General features: G+C 37.4%; 3 protein-coding genes across 3 annotated transcripts; 2 read left to right on the top strand and 1 right to left on the bottom strand.

Annotated features, from left to right (window-relative positions):
- The first annotated feature begins 223 nt into the window (after positions 1 to 223).
- LOC134680154 (nucleoside diphosphate kinase 7-like) lies at positions 224 to 9,806 on the top strand. The gene is made up of 7 exons (XM_063539217.1): positions 224 to 336; positions 2,211 to 2,488; positions 4,618 to 4,779; positions 5,276 to 5,474; positions 6,070 to 6,315; positions 8,303 to 8,416; positions 9,591 to 9,806. Exons 1-7 carry the CDS (start codon positions 334 to 336, stop codon positions 9,738 to 9,740), a joined length of 1,152 nt encoding a protein of 383 aa, XP_063395287.1. The 5' UTR covers positions 224 to 333; the 3' UTR covers positions 9,741 to 9,806.
- A 43-nt stretch (positions 9,807 to 9,849) lies between these two features.
- On the bottom strand, positions 9,850 to 11,029 carry LOC134680153 (ARL14 effector protein). The gene is made up of 3 exons (XM_063539215.1): positions 10,813 to 11,029; positions 10,588 to 10,731; positions 9,850 to 10,121 (listed from the first exon to the last, which is right to left on the bottom strand). The coding sequence occupies exons 1-3, from the start codon at positions 10,890 to 10,892 to the stop codon at positions 10,040 to 10,042; spliced, it is 306 nt and encodes a 101-aa protein (XP_063395285.1). The 5' UTR covers positions 10,893 to 11,029; the 3' UTR covers positions 9,850 to 10,039.
- Positions 11,030 to 13,149: 2,120 nt separating this feature from the next.
- On the top strand, positions 13,150 to 20,360 carry LOC134680176 (DNA-directed RNA polymerases I, II, and III subunit RPABC4). The gene is made up of 3 exons (XM_063539254.1): positions 13,150 to 13,304; positions 13,398 to 13,490; positions 20,268 to 20,360. The coding sequence occupies exons 1-3, from the start codon at positions 13,241 to 13,243 to the stop codon at positions 20,288 to 20,290; spliced, it is 180 nt and encodes a 59-aa protein (XP_063395324.1). The 5' UTR covers positions 13,150 to 13,240; the 3' UTR covers positions 20,291 to 20,360.
- Positions 20,361 to 20,395: the final 35 nt, after the last annotated feature.

The raw sequence follows: 20,395 nt of genomic DNA on the forward strand, positions 1-20,395 counted from the left end.
ATTGCTATCTCATTCTACCGCATGGCTGCTTACCTTGTAGTGGCCGGCAATGACCCATTGTGTACTGGGGCCTTTACAACACGTCGAACGGTGGTTCGCGGTAGGGTCTCTAAATTATAAACCCGTAAAAGATATAACCAAAAGCGAGATAAATATTATATTACTCTTTGATCCAAAGGTTGAACTCGTTGAACTATGAAGATAAAACAACAATGCCAAACTTGTCATAGTGACGTAAACTGTTAACATTTCCTAATATTAATTCCTTGTTGTAAAATATTATGTATCGCCTGTCTGCTTGAAATAATAGGAAAGCGTGTGTACCTTTATAAAATGGTACGATTTCATGTTAAATCCTAAAGGCCATGTTTGTGTAGGCACTTTACGTGAAAGATGTTGTGTGTTGGGATCAGAAGAGTTTCAACCACGTTTCAACATCAACAACATAGAATATTAAAGGCCTGTGCACACCGGCTGCGTGTGCGTGACGTGCATGTGCGCGTGCGGCGTTGTAGTATACAGAGCACCTACCGCGAACCACGTTCGATGAGTTGCCTCTCTGTCGCACTTGTAAATTTGTACGTCAGTGTGACAGGGAGACAACGTGGTTCGCGGTAGATCCTCAAGGCCCCAGTACACAATGGGCCATCGCCGGCCACTCCAAGAAACGCATTTATACATTAGAGGGAGCGAGTGATATTGTTATCTCATTCTACCGCATGGCTGCGTCCCTTGGAGTGGCCGGCGATGGCCCATCGTGTAGAGGAGCCATTACGTGTGCGTGTGCGGCTCCAACATTTTACCGCACACGCACGTGCACGTTACGCACACGCAAGCCGGTGTGCACAGGCATTAAAAGCTCATTTTCACATCTCCTATTCGGAAAAGAGCTTTTTTGTGCCCTGTTACGAGGGATCAAAATGGCACTTTTCCCTTCCTTGGCACTATTTTGCGTACTATTTTTTTAGCTTAAGCAGGCGTGTCTCACTCCGCGATTTCGTCGCTTTGCTACAGGTAGCTAAAAGTACATCCGTTCGACCCCAATTTTGGGGTTTGCCATAAGCCGCGCGTGGCGCTGTCGCCACCTAGCGGCCATATCTGTGCTGATCGTAACAGACGCGTTTAGAGAGTGAGTCTTCTGTACCTAGTACTATTATTTATTCTGTGGCTTAAGTAAGTAATATTTTGACTCATACCTAATAATTTCCCAGCAGAAAGCAGTAGGTATGTGCCACATGGTATCAAAATTATTTTCACCTTGGGCGTTAACACTTGAATTTCTCATACATTCAGGATTCAACGTTATGTCACGGTACTTTACCTATGAGTAGTACAAAAAATGCTAAATATGGTCCAAAACTAACTCGAACATCTTCGCTCATGTAGGTTATTTGAATTTCGAAATTATGAGGCATAACATTTTCACAAAAGGAAAACTCAGGCAAACCCAAAATAGGCAGGTTGGGAGTATAATTTAATTCTTTGTGTGATATTACCATACAGTAATATAATACATATAAGTAAAGAAAGAGTGGTTACTCCATACATCAGTTTTCTGACCAAAACGCGCGTTATTTCCTAGTCGACATCTAGCGTCACGTAGCGGAATATGAATAATAGCTCTATATAGGTGTCTTCTTCCTCGCGTTATCCCGGCATTTTGCCACGGCTCGCATAGGAGCCTGGGATCCGCTTGACATCTAATCCCATGATTTGACGAAGGCACTATTAGTTGTTACGAAAGCGACTGCCATCAGTGCCATCTGACCTTCCAACCCAGAGGGGAAACTAGGTCTTATTGGGATTAGTCCAGTTTCCTCACGATGTTTTCCTTCACCGAAAAGCGACTAGTAAATATCAAATGATATTTCGTACATAGTTAAGTTCCGAAAAACTCATTGGTACGAGCCGGGGTTTGAACCCGCGACCTCCGGATTGCAAGTCGCACGCTCTTACCGCTAGGCCACCAGCGCTTCAATAGCTCTATATAGGTGTATCATCATATATATCGGTGCACAACCTACAGAAATACAATTGCAAATCGATGTCTTTGTAAAACACCCGCATTTGCTCATGTTTAGGTACCATCGCCCACACTGTTAACTGTACATCGGTGGATCACATGCTTTTTGTAATAAAGTCCACCGATGTACAGTTAGGAGTGTTGCTGTTTGTACGACTCTTCAGTAGATAATCGGTTTTACTTTTAGGTTTTCGACTACTTTGATAAATATATTTTTCTATGTGAAATGTACGACGAGGAATCAGACACGATGGTGGAATTAGTCCTTAACTTCTATCCTTTTGATAATTCCGTTCAAGTTATTGATCCTCAAAAGGGCAAAAACCTACTTCGTCGAGTCCAACTGCCGACGCTAACAATGGAGATGCTTCAAATAGGCAATATTGTCAACATATTTTCTAAACTGATTCTTATAAAGGATTGCGCTCCCATCACGAAGCGAACTTTGTTCAATAAAATGGAGAGGTACTTGCTCCTACAGTGATTTACAAACTATGTATGTATTAACTATTTTTTAAGTTGCTGGAGTGGAGAGGCATCGTTTCATGTAAATTGAGAGCTGTTTTTCCAAAAGTAGGTAGTTAATGGTTGCATAGGGCATTGAGAGATCTTTACTTTTTTCGCATTTTCAAGAAAAGGCCGGAGTTTAGCTTGAGCTCATTCGTCCTGTTTTGTACGGTCGGGTTACTTTGGCCCTAGAGGACAACTTTAACCCTTGGGATAAACACGGTGCAAGTTTTATTACCTATTGCACATTTGTTCGTCTTAGTAAAACACTGGTAAGATTTAGCAAACCGGACGGTTTTTGTATTCCGCGTTTTAATATTTCTTCAACCCTATAGAACCTAAGGGACCCTTCCAATGTGGTTTTTATTTCACTTTTGGGTTAAAGTAATCCAACCTTACTAAGCTTAGTAGATTTTTTTTATAATATAGTTTCTTACACAAATTGACTTAAGCCCCACGGTAAGCTCAAGAAGGCTTGTGTTGTGTTGTGGGTACTCAGACAACGATATAGTACTAATATATAAATACTTAAATACATAGAAAACAACCAAGACTCAGGAACAAATATCTGTATCATCATACAAATAAATGCCCTTACCAGGATTCGAACCCGGGACCATCGGCTTCATAGGCAGGGTCACTATTGTCACTAATACCCACTATACACGGTGTAACATGAGAAAACCGAATAATTTTAACCACGCATTTCTGAGGTCAAAAGTAGTAAAAAATGTAATGAGTTTAGGGTCATTCCATAAGAAACGCTACCGCAAAGGGTTGAAAAATGAAAACTGGTTTAAGAAGTCAAAACTAACCTATTTCCATAGAAAACATCCCGAACATGAATGTCACAAAAAAAACCGAAAAAAAATGTTTTTTTATGGTAGCTCCTGTACAAAAAAAATATTTTTAATTTTTTTTTGCATTTCATCCTGTGATGTGGGGTGTCGTTGGATAGATCTTTCGAAATGAATAGCTGTCACCATCAACAAGTTTTTGATTAAGTGAATATTTTCGGAAATATTCGCATCTAAAGAAAAATAATTATGATATCTTCGAGAAACAGTTTTTATTGTTAAGATAATGTATTTTAAAATAATTCAGCATTTATTACTTATATTTTTAATCGAATTTATTAAAAAGACAATAATTTCAATAAAATGAGCCATAATTTCGTATAAATCTGTCTTAATTTCGTACTCGTAACACCCGAAACGAACCATGAGTAACACCCGAAACAGGTAATTTATTTTATTAAAATTAAATAAGAAGTGATACTAAGTGTGACTTCAGTGTTTCGGTAGACTATAGTAACTATTATTACTTCACATAAATAAAACTGGAGCTTACTTGATAAAATTCGCTTAATTATGCATTTTGGTACTGATGGTCAGAAGGTATAAGCCAATTCGCGTAACGCCCGAAACAGCTACTTTTTAGTGATTATCTAGTTATTTCTCTTATACTTTAATAATGTGCGTACAGGAAAGGAAAATATTATCAAAGTAGTAGATGAATCAATAGTTATAACCTCCTAGTTCCTGTTACAATATCGAATAAAACCTTATTTTATGAGTTCAAGTGTAACACCCGAAACGGTGGAATGACCCTTTAGGTAAATTTCTCCAAAAAAAAATTTTTTTTTTGTTTTGTTTTTTTAATTTTTTGAATGTATTTGTACATAAAAAATAAATGTTATTGGTAAACTTGTCACTTAAAATTGATTTTTACATTTTTTTTTCGTAGAACCTACTTTTTGCAAAGTGTTACTTGTCACTTTTTGACATCTATCAATATGGATACTTAGACTACGTCCCATAGCAGCAACATCACCATCAAAAAGGCCTTTTACACTATGTTACAATAAAAACTTGTTTTTTTTTTTAATTAATAATATCTCTGAAACTAGGCGAATATCAAAAAAGTTTATAGGACATTTTTGTCTCTAAATATGATCAGGAATACGCTGTTAAAATTATTCGGTTTACTCATGTTACACCGTGTAGGTATTATAGGCCAGACCGGTCGTCAAAGATATATTATGATATATTTATATTATATATCTACTATAATTTATTTTCCCTCAGTACATTCGCTTTGATCAAGCCCGGCCCTCCGAGTGATCACGGAAAAATACTGACATTTATAATGAAAAAAGGCTTTAGAATCGTTCGCATGAAAAATGCCAAAGTTAGTAAAGAGTTAGCCATGGAACTTTACCAAAACTGCGCCGGAAGCGACATGCTACCGTAAGTAGACATAAACAATTTTTCTAACAGGCTATTATTACAATGTGTCATTTATAATACTTATTTTCTTCGGAATACCTACCTAGATAAATCTTACTTAGTGAAAGCGAATATATAAGAACTCTTCACTTCCCAAAATGAGAATTCTGAAAAATTACTGCGCCTCCTATCTCGAAGCCATGCTGCTTCTCGGTTTTCCTTCTGTTGATTCGAATTTCGGGCACATGCACCTCCACCATATATTATTGTTATAGCGATATCTGAGGGCCTACTGCAAATGTGCGCAAATTGCGGGAATCTTTTACTCCAATTAAGGTGTGATTAAGAGTGGTAGAGAAAGATTCCCGCAATTTGAGAACTTCGGTGTTGGCGGTAGATCGATCCTCTGTGGTACCCAACGGAGCACCCGCTTGGGGGCGCCCCAGGTATACTCTATTCTATTTTTCATCCATTACCTATCTCAAGATGGCTAAAGCCTACATTATTTTGTTTACAGCATCATAATAGACTACATTACATCCGGCGAGGTAGTGGGTTTAGAGCTGGTTGCTCCGGAGGCTGTGAAACACTTTCGGGCTTGCTTGGGTGCTACGGATCCAAAAAAAGCCTCGCCCGGAACTCTGCGACACCTTTACGGTCAAAATACTCTAAGGAATGTAGCACACGGCTGCAATACTAGGGAAGAAGCAGCAAAGGCTAGTGCGATTTGTATTGTAAGAACTTGGTCCAGTAGCCTGTCGTAGAAATAAATAAAAAATACCACTCACGTAACCCGAACCCATCTAAATAAATATAACAGATAGGGACCCACGCTCGCCTTATTATTTGCAGAAAAATGTAGGTTTTACCTGTACTCTGTACTCAATCATGTAGCATTTGCCTCCCTCTTGCATGTCATCGAATTAAGCTCTCTTATATATGCTTGACCACGGATCCGCATATGTACGAGTACCTACGTGGAAATTAAAAAATATATATTATAAAGCCTAAATGAGGGCAAAGTTATTGTTTAACTCCTCGTCCTTATATTGATACTCGAGCAAACGAAAGATTCCCAAATGGAATCACAAGCCTAGCGAGTCGTTTGAAAAGTGGAATCTTGAACGTTGCGAAGGTTTCAAGGCACGAAATTTTGCTACCGAGTGAAACACAAAGCTCGTAACCGGTGTGGTGAAGAAGTTTTAATATCATCTTAATGAACGAAGGAACTCTACTGTTAAAAAACCTGTAGGAAACAGTTACCCACTCGATAGTCAATCCTCTTTTACCCGGCGCTTCTTGTAATTACAGATAATAGATTGGTTCTTCGGCCAAGAAAACAATACTCTTAAAGTACCCTATCAAGCAACTCTCAAAGATTGCACATGCTGTGTCATTAAACCTCATGTGTTGATCGATGGCCATCTAGGAAATGTTATCGATCGAATCAGTACCTCGGATAGCTTTTATATTTCTGCAATGGCGATGTTTTCAGTGAAGATTCATGATGCAAAAGAGTTCTATGAAATATACAAAGGAGTCGTGCCTGAATATGAGGTGCGTTAGAGTATATTTTCAACTCTGCCCCAATAGGTACCTATTGTAGGTACAGTCAGCATCAATAGAGGATGCATTGACGTATATTTAACTACTAGCTGTTGCCCGCGACTTCGTCCGCGTGGACTCTTATCTTGAACATTTTACATCTTGAGTACCTATAATTTTCATCGATGCAAACTTTATAATACAAACTTTAAATATAATGTTAATGCCCTTTTACCAAGTTTGAAATTCCTAGCTTGAAAGCTTGAAAAAAAATGTTTGATATTCATACAAACTTTCAATTCCTTTTGCACCACGTTAGGGGATGAATTTTCAAAAACGCTGAAATTAGTTTTCTTGTAATTTAATTTAATACCTTTTTGCAAAGTTTCAAGTTCCTAGCTTAAAATAAAATTTGCACCCGAAGACGAACTTTCATCCCCCTTTTAACCCCCTTAGGGGTTGAATTTCCAAACACGTTGTAATCACTTTTTTTGTAATCAGCTATTACGCCTTTCTAAGAAGTTTCAAAGCATTTGTAGTGGATTCAAATTTTCAACCCCTTTTTAACCCTGTTAGGGGATGAATTTTACAAGACGCTGAAATTACTTTTCCTGTCTTTTAATAATATCACCAAATACAAAGATTCAAGTCCCGCGTTCGAAAATTTTTTTGATATCCATACAAACTTTCAACCCCTTTTTCACCACCTTAGGGGTTGAATTTTCAAAAACGCTGAAATCAGTTTTCTTATATTTGAATGTAATACCCTTTTGCAAAGTTTCAAGTTGCTAGCTTAAATTAAAATTTGCACCCCAAGACGAACTTTCATCCCCTTTTTAACCCCCTTAGGGGTTGAATTTCCAAAAACGTTGCAATCACTTTTTTTGTAATCAGCTATTACGCCTTTCTAAGAAGTTTCAAAGCATTTGTAGTGGATTCAAATTTTCAACCCCTTTTTAACCCTGTTAGGGGATGAATTTTACAAAACGCTGAAATTACTTTTCCTGTCTTCTAATAATATCCCCAAAATACAAAGATTCAAGTCCCGCGTTCGAAAAATTTTTTGATATCCATACAAACTTTCAACCCCTTTTTCACCACCTTAGGGGTTGAATTTTCAAAAACGCTGAAATTAGTTTTCTTGTATTTTAATGATATATCTTTTTACGAAGTTTCAAATTCCTGGCTTAAAATAAAACTTGAACCCCATACAAACTTTCATCCCCTTTTTAACCCTCTTAGGGGTTGAATTTCTCAAAATCGCTTCTTATCTCTTGTACACTTTATAAATGTAATCTAGTGTACAAATTTCAAATTTCTATCTTTTGTAGTTTCGGCTCTGCGTTGATGAATCAGTCAGTCAGTCAGGACACTTGCATTTATATACAGGGCGTCCCACGGCGATGCCACATGGAGGGAAAGTACCTTAAATATCATAGATAGCATATTTTGCTGAAAGAAGACTTCATTTTATTTTTAAAACTTAGTAAAGTTGCATTCATACCTTTTTAATTTTTTTTGAAAAAAAAATGTATGGAAAAAAATTATCGCGTCATTGGAGGAAAAGTACCTTAATTATTGTAAATGAACATCTTACTGAAAGAAGACATTATTTCGATTTAAAAAAACAAGTTGAATTGCATTTTAAATAATTTCATGGTTAAACCGGGAATCGAACCCGCTACACGAGAAAAAAAAATACCTTGTAGCTTTGTCATACCGAGCGAAAGGCTTCAATGACGCGATAATTTTTTTCCATACATTTTTTTTCAAAAAAGATTAAAAAAGTATGAATGCAACTTTACTAAGTTTTAAAAATAAAATGAAGTCTTCTTTCAGCAAAATATGCTATCTATGATATTTAAGGTACTTTCCCTCCATGTGGCATCGCCGTGGGACGCCCTGTATATAGATGGAATGCGAAAAAATAGACAAATGTGATTGTACCTACATAATCCTACTTAATGTCTTATTTATTCGCCACATATTACATTTCCAGGACATGTGCATTCATCTCACAGAAGGTAAATGCGTTGTTTTAGAAGTGAAGTGTAACAAACCAAACATGAACGTTGTTCAAGAATTCAGGAAGTTTTGCGGACCGCGAGACCCGGTATAACTTTACTTAACTATTCTGCATATATAAAGTTTTTCAACAATTATCAAAACCTTAAAATCTCCATCCAACGTTATCAGCAGCATGAAAAACCAGGCGTGGCTCACTCCGCGATTTCGTCGCTTTGCTACAGGTAGCTAAAAGTACATCCGTTCGGCCCCAATTTTGGGGTTTGCCATAAGCCGCGCGTGGCGCTGTCGCCACCTAGCGGCCATATCTGTGCTGATCGTAACAGACGCGTTTTGTTAGGGAGCGAGTCTTCTGTACCTAGTACTATTATTTATTCTGTACTAAAACTACAATATTATTTACTCGAGTGCCGAAAGAGGGCACACACCACACAATAATAGATATACATACATAGATACGAATTAAAATGTCGTTGAAAGATTGTCTATACACGTCTGTTATTGAGTGTCCTTTTCTCATGGTGCAATCTAACTATTCCTACCCATTGCGGCAACTTAGAACATTACTCTTACTTCTCTACTTAGAAAACTCACTAATTACTGCCACACGTTTATAGCCATAGTGAGCCATATTAATACCTGAATAAGGTTGATTTTTGTTTAATATTTTTTTTGCCATTATACCTCGTTTTTTTTAGCATTAGAAAAAAGGTAAACAATCTTGATGTGTCTTTTAATTGAAAAACACATTTTAAAAATAAGTTACGGCAAACCTGTAACAATTATTATGAATCTAATACGATCATTGATATTCTTCTGCTTTCATAAGTAATAGTTTATGATTTTTAAAAAGCGTTTTTCAATTAAAAGACATGTCAAGATCGCTTACCTTCTTGCAACTTCTTTCTAATGCTAAAAAAAAACGAACTATAGTGTGTTTTAATTGTCACCTGGGGGCTATTCATAAATTACGTCATTTCGAATTAGGGGGAGGGGGGTCTGGACATCGGATGATGGTAGCATGACGTAGGAGGAAATGGGGCCATTCGAAACATGATTTTTGGATGACATTAGGGGAGGGGGTCAAAAATCGATGACGTAATTTATGGACAGCCCCCTGACGAAATGTTAAATGGATTAGTAAAAAAACATAACCCTCCTTTTGCTTTGCTGTAGTCGGGTAAAAAAACAGTAATAAGAATAATAGTTTAATTTTACATAAATACCATACCTATATACATATATTATCTCTGGTGATGCAGGACCTGTGTCGCCAGCTGTACCCGGACTCCCTAAGAGCTCTGTATGGGAAAAATTCTGTGCTCAACGCTGTACACTGCACTGACTTGGACGAGGATGCAGAGTTGGAAGTGGAATACTTTTTCAAACTCTTGGCCAATGTGAAGGACTGATTAGCAACATGATATTTATGGCGATACTTATGGTATTAGTAATATATGCTTGTTTGTTTCCTGTCATAGTCTTATTAAATAAAATATACATTTATAAAAGAAAAAACTGTTTTATTTTATAGAATTTTATTTTTTATGTTTAATACTTAGTCTTACATACAAAGAAGATGGCAAATTTTCAAAATTAAATTTTCTGTTGATTTACTTCCAACCAAAATGAATTAAGAACTCACACCATATTGGTCATAGATTAAACTTCTCACAATTACCAAACACTACAAATATTCTTATTCAGGAATTTATTTGTGTTTGTATTCATTTTTAATAATGGCATCATTGCCCTCTATCTCAATCCTGTCATACATCCATTTTCGATTTATCCTAAAAAAAAAATCTGGATTAAGCAAACTGATCACATTTCTACAAAACAAACTTTTATAGAGCTAGACCAAGAGAAGTCTGCACCGATTTTGATAGCCCATGCAGTGCATTATTTAAACATGATAATTTCATACAAGCTCGACATTGATGATTTAAAGTGTCCGAAACAAATAGAATTCTAGTTAAAATATTTAAAACAGTATTGTGTGAATGCACTGGCGCGAAGGCAAGATGTTTCTGACCCTCTCACTCTCGACTACCACAATTTTATTGTAATGACACACCTGTAATGGCTCCTCTACACGATGGCCCAGCGCTGGCCACTCCAAGGCACGCATTTATGCTTTAGAGGGAGCAAGTGATATTGCTATCTCATTCTACCGCATGGCTGCGTCCCTTGGAGTACCTAGCCGGGGTTGGCCCATCGTGTAGAGGAGCTATAAGCTTTTTCTTAGTTAGTTATTACCTGCATTCGTGGCCACATTTACAAGAACTGCATTTCGGACATGGGAAGTGACAGCCAGGGCACTTTTCGTCCAAACAATCACATAGATCTTTACCTGTGGCCGCTATTTCACCATGTTCGTTATATATTGATTTACTTTTACGACTGAAATTACAAAACACGAATTAGATTTGAGTTTTATGTCTAATAATTAAATCAACGGTATCAGGACAGTGATCCACATACTTTCCAAAATAGTTTTTACGGTTCAGCTTACGACGTTCACGCTCAGATGTTACTGGGTCAAAGTTGTCTAGAAAATGCATTTTTCCGGTCTTCTTAGTAGCACTAATGTTTGCTGTTTACAGATTATACTTTTTAAATGTTAGTAAAATTCAGGCCCTGATCTTTTCAAGTTTTCACTCTCAAGTTTTCAGCTCTGCTTTCAGCTTATGACTTTGACACTTTGCCATTTTTTTTTTAACAATTATGGCCTGGAGACACTTTGCCCCAGTGAATTGACATATTTCACACACCATTCACACCATAGACTTATAATATATAAAGACGTAGTCTCAGCGAGCTGTCACTGTTGCCACTTTTGTTTAGTGTACGATTAACAATGCGGCCCACGTTGCTGTAGCCATGTCGATAAAGTCATATCGATAAACTATCGACATTTCTTGCAATTTTAATTTAACTTCAAAGGCTTAACGATACCTAAAATGACCAAAAACGCTTTTATTCTTTATTGTGGTTGTCAGATCACAATTTTATAGTCACGCCCCAGCAGGGAACCAAGGGAAAGTTCAGATATTTAATTAAAATACATAAATACCTCCTAAAATAGGTTTCCGCAATAATTGAATTATATTATTATATTATAATATATTCATTATCCATTAGCATTTCAATTATGTTTATGTTTAACGAAGATATTGAAGCTTCAATTAATCGCTATTTCGTTCCGCTGTGTAGCGTTTATCGATATATAACATGATTAAAATCGACTTTTCACATCCCTAAAAGAGCACACATATACGCTTTTACGCACACATACACAGCCTGGGCGCATCAAGAAAGGCAACACTTGATTTGAAGTCCACCTTGTCAACTGTTATGGTTGTCCTTTTTTGACAAACGGCATTTTTAAAAGAGCGAGGAGAGAGAAATGATACTAGTTGCTGCGCCTTGAAAGAGAACAGAAAAGGTTGGGCCCTTGATTCACACGAGTGAGTTCATAAAACTGTAACAGACTACCGCACCGCACCGCGACCGTGGTGCGCCGCACCCATAACTGAGAGCGAGTGAGATATCGCACCAAGGTCGCCGTGCGATGCAGTAGTCTGTTACGGTTATAGAATTTTTTTCTATAGATGTGCTATACGCGTGCCCTCGTAAGGGACGGAACTTGGACGGTACCTACGCAATACATTTTTTATTATACCTATGCCATTAACGTCTCGAATGGTCTCCAAGTTTTGTTGGATCGTGTGATACATTCTAATATATTTTTCCACCTAGCAACAATTTTCGGTATAATCAGGGGTGCGAACATAGACATAATATATATATAGACGTAGTCTCAGCGAGCTGTCACTGTTGCCACTTTTGTTTAGTGTACGATTAACAATGAGGCCCACGTTGCTGTAGCCATGTCGATAAAGTCATATCAATAAACTATCGACATTTCTTGCAATTTTAATTTTACTTCAAAGGCTTAACGATACCTAAAATGACCAAAAACGCTTTTATTCTTTATTGTGGTTATCAGATCACAATTTTATAGTCACGCCCCAGCAGGGAACCAAGGGAAAGTTCAGATATTTAATTAAAATACATAAATACCTCCTAAAATAGGTGTTCCGCAATAATTGAATTATATTATTATATTATAATATATTCATTATCCATTAGCATTTCAATAATGTTTATGTTTAACGAAGATATTGAAGCTTCAATTAATCGCTATTTCGTTCCGCTGTGTAGCGTTTATCGATATATAACATGATTAAAATCGACTTTTCACATCCCTAAAAGAGCACACATATACGCTTTTACGCACACATACACAGGGTGGGCGCATCAAGAAAGGCAACACTTGATTTGAAGTCCGCCTTGTCAACAGTATGGTTGTCCTTTTTTGACAAACGGCATTTTAAAAGAGCGAGGTGAGAGAAATGATACTAGTTGCTGCGTCGTGAAAGAGAACAGAAAAGGTTGGGCCCTTGGGTGCGAAGCTCCTGACTTCGGCCAAACTCGGCTCCGCTCGGCTCAGCATTGCTCCGAGCAATTATTAGGGTTGGCACCACTTGACTTCCTTTTGCGTGCACGACCACAGATAAGATAATCACTTGAATTTTGACAACCCTAATTAGCCGAAAGGGATAGTGCCATGTATTAGAAAGGGATAGCATGATTCGACCCTGAACCGCTGTCAAACTTCGGTTTTGTAGGAAGCTTCCTTTCTGTACGGTAGTACTATTATTTATTCTGTGGTATAATGTCACTTGACTGACTTGACATACATTTTCAATAAAATTTTTCATTTTCTTGTTTGCCTTTCTTGCATGAGGCATGTGCTTAGAATAACGATTAGAACATCTCCGATATCACTTACTTTTGTAAGTTAACTAATTGGATTCAATCACATTATTATTAATTACTAATCATCATGGCAGACACATCTAACAAAGAACAGTCTGTTACCAAAGTTCCAATGATATATGTTTGTGGAGGTAGAGTTTTGTAAACATTTTTACTCTAATAAATATTAATAATAATTATTGTACAAAGATTCATTAATACCGTCTCGTTTTTTTTGTTTTCAGAATGCCATAGAGAGAACGAAATTAAACCAAGAGATCCTATCAGATGTCGAGAATGCGGATATCGAATTATGTACAAGAAGAGGACTAAAAGATGTATCCTTTTTCTATAATCTTGATTTACTCTAACTAAGCCTTATTTATAGTTTTAACTAAGTAAGTACTAAACCACTAACTTCATACTCATTGTGGTTTAGGTTTTAAGAGTGTGTATTCCCATTATGTTTCCGCCAGGCACATGGGAATAGTTGCATACATATAAATCATTCCTTCGTCCCCGCCTCGTGTATGGCAGAGGTCACGTGGGGTGGGGACAAATGGGAAAACACCTTTAAAAGTTATCATTTTTTAGATTTCACATTATGTGGATTTCAGAGAAAAGTTAATAACACTGGGTACATTTTATTCTCATGAATGTCAATTTTAAAACAAGACATTTTCTTTACTAATGCACAATGCTTTTTTAAATGTAGTGTAAACTATATAGCGACACTCAAGGGACCAGACTTTATTTGATGCTATATAGAGTTTTCATTATAGAGAGAGAAATTAATATTAAAGTTAAGCAACTATAGCCTACAAATTTCGTCGTTATAGGGAGTAAATTATTATATGGGGTTTACACCTATCAAACCTTGTCACTTCGTTTAAAACAATAGCAAAATATTAACTTAACCCTTTAGCCATTAAGCCCATTAACAAAAGCTCTCACAGTACTGGTTTGTGTTTGTGGATTTTATTGATACCCTAGCTTTGCCAATGCCATATTTATTTTGCGTTTTATTACCCTTTGTTTGCTATAATTGGACATAGCCTACATTCTGATTGTTGTGAAGTTTATTATTGCATGTTATATAAAAAAGTTGCGTCAGTCAAAAGATTAAGTTAGGTGAGGATCTTAATTCGAAAACAAACAAAAGCACAATTTAAGGAAATCCTATGTTAAAAGTAATTCCAAGATTTTTTACGCACTGCTTGAGTTTATTTACATGATTTAGCCATATTAAAATAAGGCCACTGAAAGTAACACATTAATATTGTATCTAAGACATTGGTTACACGCTAATTCTGGCGTCAGTTCAGTCCATCATTCTGGTCAGAATGACGGGAGAATTATCGTGTAACACGCGGACTGATGGACTAATGGTCTGGACTGATGAAAATTTAAATATTTTGATAATATTCGTCTGTCCGTTTTGAATGACAGAAAACTGATAGGAGACTGATTGTGTAACTTCTTTGTGTCATTCTCGCGTCAGTCACCGTCCATGCAACAATGGAATGATGGACGGAACTGACGCCAGAATTAGCGTGTTAGTCTAGACCGATCGTCTAACCGTGTCCATTTTCCATCATTATGGCATCAGTCAAAACTCGAGTGGAATGATGGACTGAACTGACGCCAGAATTAGCGTGTAGCGATGTCTAAAGTAGTTAACATGTTATTTATGCCTTTATAAGGCAGAGGGAATATATTTCCCACCTGATTTTGAACTTTATTTCAAAGTGATAGAGTTCAATTTTGCATAATTCCTGACACCCTTATGCCTTATAAAGGGTTATACTCTGGTTATACTAATTTTTAGGGTTCCTATTTCAAAGTGATAGAGTTCATATTTCCATAATTTTGACACCCTTATGCCTTATAAAGGGTTATACTAATTTTTAGGGTTCCGTACCCAAAGTATAAAAACGGGACCTCATTACTAACACTCCGCTATCCGTCTGTCTGACTATCACCAGGCTGTATCTCCTGAACCAAGATATTTTACTTACTATAAGCTTAACAGGTAAAAGAGGATCTTGTATCAGCTACGAGAGAACACCATTCTTTCCTGTTGTGCTTAGTCAGCTTGTAGTAGTTACTTCACTCAGTGCTTGCTTGAACTTACTTTCAAGTTGGTTGGCTGTGTCATTTGTTTCATTGGCCATCTAACTCAAAATAGGTTATCATACGTTCAACACAAAATTGATACCTCTACTATTTTTCCAATGACACAATTAGCTAGCCTTACTATAGTTATGTTTTATTACAAATTGAAACTTAAAATAAGCTTACTGTTTGGGTAACCCTAACTTAATTGCATGTTTTTCCGCAATATTTTTTTAACAAATTAAACTGCTATTGCTATGGTGCTGACTGTGATGTGTGGTTACAATTTACTGGCGTGCAAATTATTGGTTGTGGTAAGTTTGTTCCTTAATTTTTTTTATTGTACAGTCAAGGAATTTAAATTCCAACCCATTTCGTACTTTGTCACAGTGACAATCAATATGAAAGCCGCTAGAGAGTCTAGAGACCTCATACGGTTGTCACTGTGACAAAGTACGAAATGGGTCGGAATTTAAATTCCTTGACTGTACATGACATACACAAAAGTATTTTTTATATTTCCCTGTGATGAGGTATTTTCTTTCTTTCGATTACCTGAATTTGATGGTCATGGTCCCAATAATCTCACAATTTTAATCTACTTGAATAGCCCACTCTGTACTAATAATAATACACTTAGGCCCATTTGCACCATTCTACTAACCCGAGGTTAACCGGTTAAACCTGGAGTTACTATGGTTACCAGTACAATTTGACACTAGGTTAAATGTCTAACCGCTTAACCCTGCGATATTGGGATGGTGCAAGTGGGCCTTAACTGATCATTGGTGGCACTTATATGTCATTTGGGGTCATCCATTAATTACATCACACGTTTTTTTAGGTCAAGAAAATGCGACAGGGGGAGGGGGCAGTCACAAACTTTGTGACGTCATTTTAAGTTATTTAATTCGCTGTACAGTTAAGTAACACGTTTTTGGATGGATAATAATTTTTATTCGTTAATTTTCTTTCCTAATCAGTTTTGGGTTATACAATTACAAATATTTCTTTTTTCAAAAATATTTTGACGAAATATGAATAATAGGTACAACCTACTCAATTGGATTTGCTGATTTCGTTGAAAAAATGTGACATCACACCAGGGGGGAGGGGTTTGCCAAATGTGAGAATGAGGGGGGAGGGGTAAAACCGATCAGACCCATTAGTCTAACATCGTTCTTACTCAAAACGATGGAAAGAATCATTGATCAGCACATTAGAGCGAAATACCTGGTGGAGAGACCACTAAGCGTAAACCAACATGCTTACCAAAAGGTAAAATCTACGGAGACTGCCCTACTCGACCTGGTTGACAAGGTGCAAAAAACCCTAGAGGAAAAGCAAACCGCTCTATGTGCGTTCCTTGATGTTGAAGGTGCTTTCGACAACACGCCCACAGAGACCATACTCAATGGTATGACATCAAAGGGAGTAGACGAAATCACCACCAGATGGGTACATAGCATGCTCTCGAACAGAGTAGCCACTTTGACCATGAATAATATAGAGCATGCATTTTATACCACTAGAGGGTGCCCACAAGGAGGCGTTCTATCCCCACTATTATGGACCCTAGCAGTGGACCAACTTCTTGCAATCATGTCAGGCCAAGACTTTGACACACAAGGATATGCCGACGACCTTGTAGTTATCGTCAAAGGCCCTTGCCTCAGCACCATATCCAACCTAATGCAAGGAGCTCTAAACACAATATTCAAATGGTGTAAAGAAAATGACTTGTCCATTAATCCGAGCAAGACTGTAATAGTACCATTCACAAGGAAACGGAAGCTCGATAAACTAATAAAACCAAGACTTAATGGACAAATAATACCGTTCTCGGATGAGGTCAAGTATCTAGGGGTCACTTTTGACCAAAAGTTAACTTGGAACCCTCACCTGAGAAACACTATGCAAAAAGCAAAAATGGCCATGTGGTCATGCTGTCGAATGGCAGGAGCAAGATGGGGCTTAAGACCCAAAATTGCTATGTGGTTATACACAGCGGTAGTGAGGCCAATTGTCACCTACGCCTCCGCAGTCTGGTGTAACAAAACCAACCAAAAGACAGCAATAGACACTCTAAACAGCCTGCAACGCACGGCTTGTTTAACAGCAACAGGCGCCTTCTCCTCGACACCGGGAGCGGCCCTAGATGCACTGCTAGACATCATACCACTCCACCTGCAGGTGCAAAAGGAGGCCAAGCAGTGCGTCTACAGAATATGCACGCTAAACAGGCCAAAATGGCGCTCTCAGGCATTAGCCAATCTAAAGGCCTGGGTTTTTGCAAATAGAACCCTTAGCATGCCCACTGATGACACGCACACCGAATGTCATCTCACCAAACTGTACACAGTAGAAATACCTCCTAGAGACAAATGGATTAACAACCAAATGTACGTCGAAGAGGGAAGCCACGTTTGGTATACAGATGGTTCCAAAAAAGGCAATGATGTAGGATGTGGGATCTATGGTGAGAGACCTAAGCTCAGAGCTAGCGTCAGCATGGGCACACAGGCCTCAATCTTCCAGGCAGAAGTCTTCGCCATCAACAAATGTGCGGAGATCAACCTGGATAGAAACCTAAGACACCAGCATATCTACATCAACTCAGACAGCCAGGCTGCTCTGCTGGCACTAGAATCCCTTGAGTCAAACTCAAAACTAGTCCAGAACTGTAAAACAAACCTAAATGCACTGGCTAACTCCAACAAGGTCACACTTAGATGGGTACCAGGGCACTCCGACATTAACGGAAACGAAGAAGCGGACGAACTTGCTAGAAAGGGCGCAGACACACCCCTGGTCGGCCCAGAACCGTTCTGTGGAATCACAAAACGGGATGCATATTCTCTGCTCAGCAAGTTAGAAAAAACGAGAGCAACCGAGTGGTGGAAGTTCGTTAAAGGACAAGAACACTCGAAAGCTCTAATCAAAGGGTTCAACAGCAGAACTGCTAAAGAGCTTTTAGGACTCAAAAGGCACAAAACCTGCGCGGTGACCAGAATACTGACTGGACACTGTAAGTTGAATAAACATATGTTTCAAATTGGGAAGAAACAAGATGCGACATGCAGGTTCTGTCAGGAGTCAGAGGAGACTGCAATGCACATTCTCTGCTCTTGTGGACCACTAATGTCAAAAAGAAGTACCTACCTAGGGCGACACGTAGTGCAACCCTATGAGGTACAGAACATTACGGCCCAAAGAATCTGGAACTTTCTGGATGCAACGGGCATTAGTAATGAACTTTAAAGGGCCGTCACAATAGATCAATGCTGGTCGATGCGACACTCAAAGGCCCACAACACCACAATAATAATAAAAAAATAAAACCGATGAAAAAAGTGTGATGTAATTAATGGATGACCTCTTTAGCTAAATCAAAAGTCCAAAACAGATGTTACAGTCGTAAGACGGGTACAACATCTCATAGTAGGTACACACAAATTAACTTGTTGACGACAAAAAAAAATGTTTTATTTATTTATTTAAACGTTATTGCACACATTTACGAAAAAGAGCAGGAATGGAGGACTTAAGGCATTATCTATTCTACTAGTCAACCATTGGATTGGACTGGTAGAACTTTGACGTTTAAAGTAACACTTGCACCGTCTGGGCTATCAAATTCGCTGCCAACTTAGCTTGGTCTAACTCTATCTCTAATCACTTTGTAACTGTGAATTGTTTACAGCATTGCATGTTCACTGCTTGCTTTACTGTATTAACTAAACTGAAGCAATTGCAATTACTTACATATTAACGCTTATTCGAAAACCGTATATTTAAGGGCTATTTTGCAGTGTTGGCCGAACGTTAATGCAATTGACCATTAAAAATTAACCATTGAAAAGGTTAATTGCCATTAGCCATTAACCATTGAAGGAAAATTAATTATCAATTGCATTGAACATCAATTTGCATTAATGTTAATTTATTACGAACCACTAACAATTAAAAAGAATTAATGGTTATTGCTTTACAAACCATTAAAAACTAAAACAATTTTTAATGAAAATTAAACATGTGATTGATAATTAACAATTAACAAGAATAAATATCGTAATTTTATAAAGACGTCCAAGGGATCAAAGGTCTAGTGCAGCGGTCGGCAACCTGCGGCCCGCGGGCCGCATGCGGCTCGTGAACCTATCACTTGCGGCCCGAGTGCCGCCTTGGCTATTTTGTATGTAATAGTGACAAACGACAATGTCTCATAAAGTCATAAATATTAACAAAGTACGGCCCGCGTCACCATTTATTTTGTTTATTTTATTTATTTTGTTTATTTTGTTTACTTTGTTTACTTTGTTTACTTTGTTTACTTTGTTTATTTTGTTTATTTTATTTATTTTATGAGCACCCATTTTAACTAACAATAATGGGTGTATTCCCATTTGTCCCCACGGGGAACATATAGGAAATATATGTGCAGTTTGCATATAAATTATTCCCATTTTTCCCCACTTTATTGGTGTGGGGACAAATGGGAACACATCATTATCCGATATTTTCCCATTTGTTCCCGCCTGGAGCAGACGGAATAAGCGCTTCATATAAATGAATAAATCCCATTTGTCCCCGTTTCCCATTTGTCTCCAACTCACATATGACAGGGACAAATAAAAATACACCAATAATGAGTGTATTCCCATTTAATAGTTTCAAGCAAAATTAACATTAATTATTAGTTTATGAAAAAAATATTTAATTCCATTAAACGTTAATGCAATTGAGAGTAATTCTAATTAATTTTTTGAAACTTTAATGCCATTAAATAGGCAATTAGATTGACAATCAATGTAATTAAACGTCTCAAGATTCAATTCTAACTAACTTTAATTAAATTGATGCGTAATGCAATTGATTAATTGCGGAATTAATGGTTAATGCAATTGATTAATTGTTAATTAGAATTAACCATTACGGCCAACACTGCTATTTTGCATGTATCTATTTGATTCCACTATTGTCCTTAATCAAGTTTACAGTGGTCGTATTCGATGCACGGTGAAGCTGAAGATTTACGAGTTCTACGATTTTACTTACCTACTCACTATTAATGAATAAATAATATTCTAGTATTTTGTATTTTTTCTTGCGTAACCCAACCTTACCC

This window comes from Cydia fagiglandana, chromosome 3 (assembly GCF_963556715.1).
Source record: "Cydia fagiglandana chromosome 3, ilCydFagi1.1, whole genome shotgun sequence".
Taxonomy (NCBI): domain Eukaryota; kingdom Metazoa; phylum Arthropoda; class Insecta; order Lepidoptera; family Tortricidae; genus Cydia; species Cydia fagiglandana.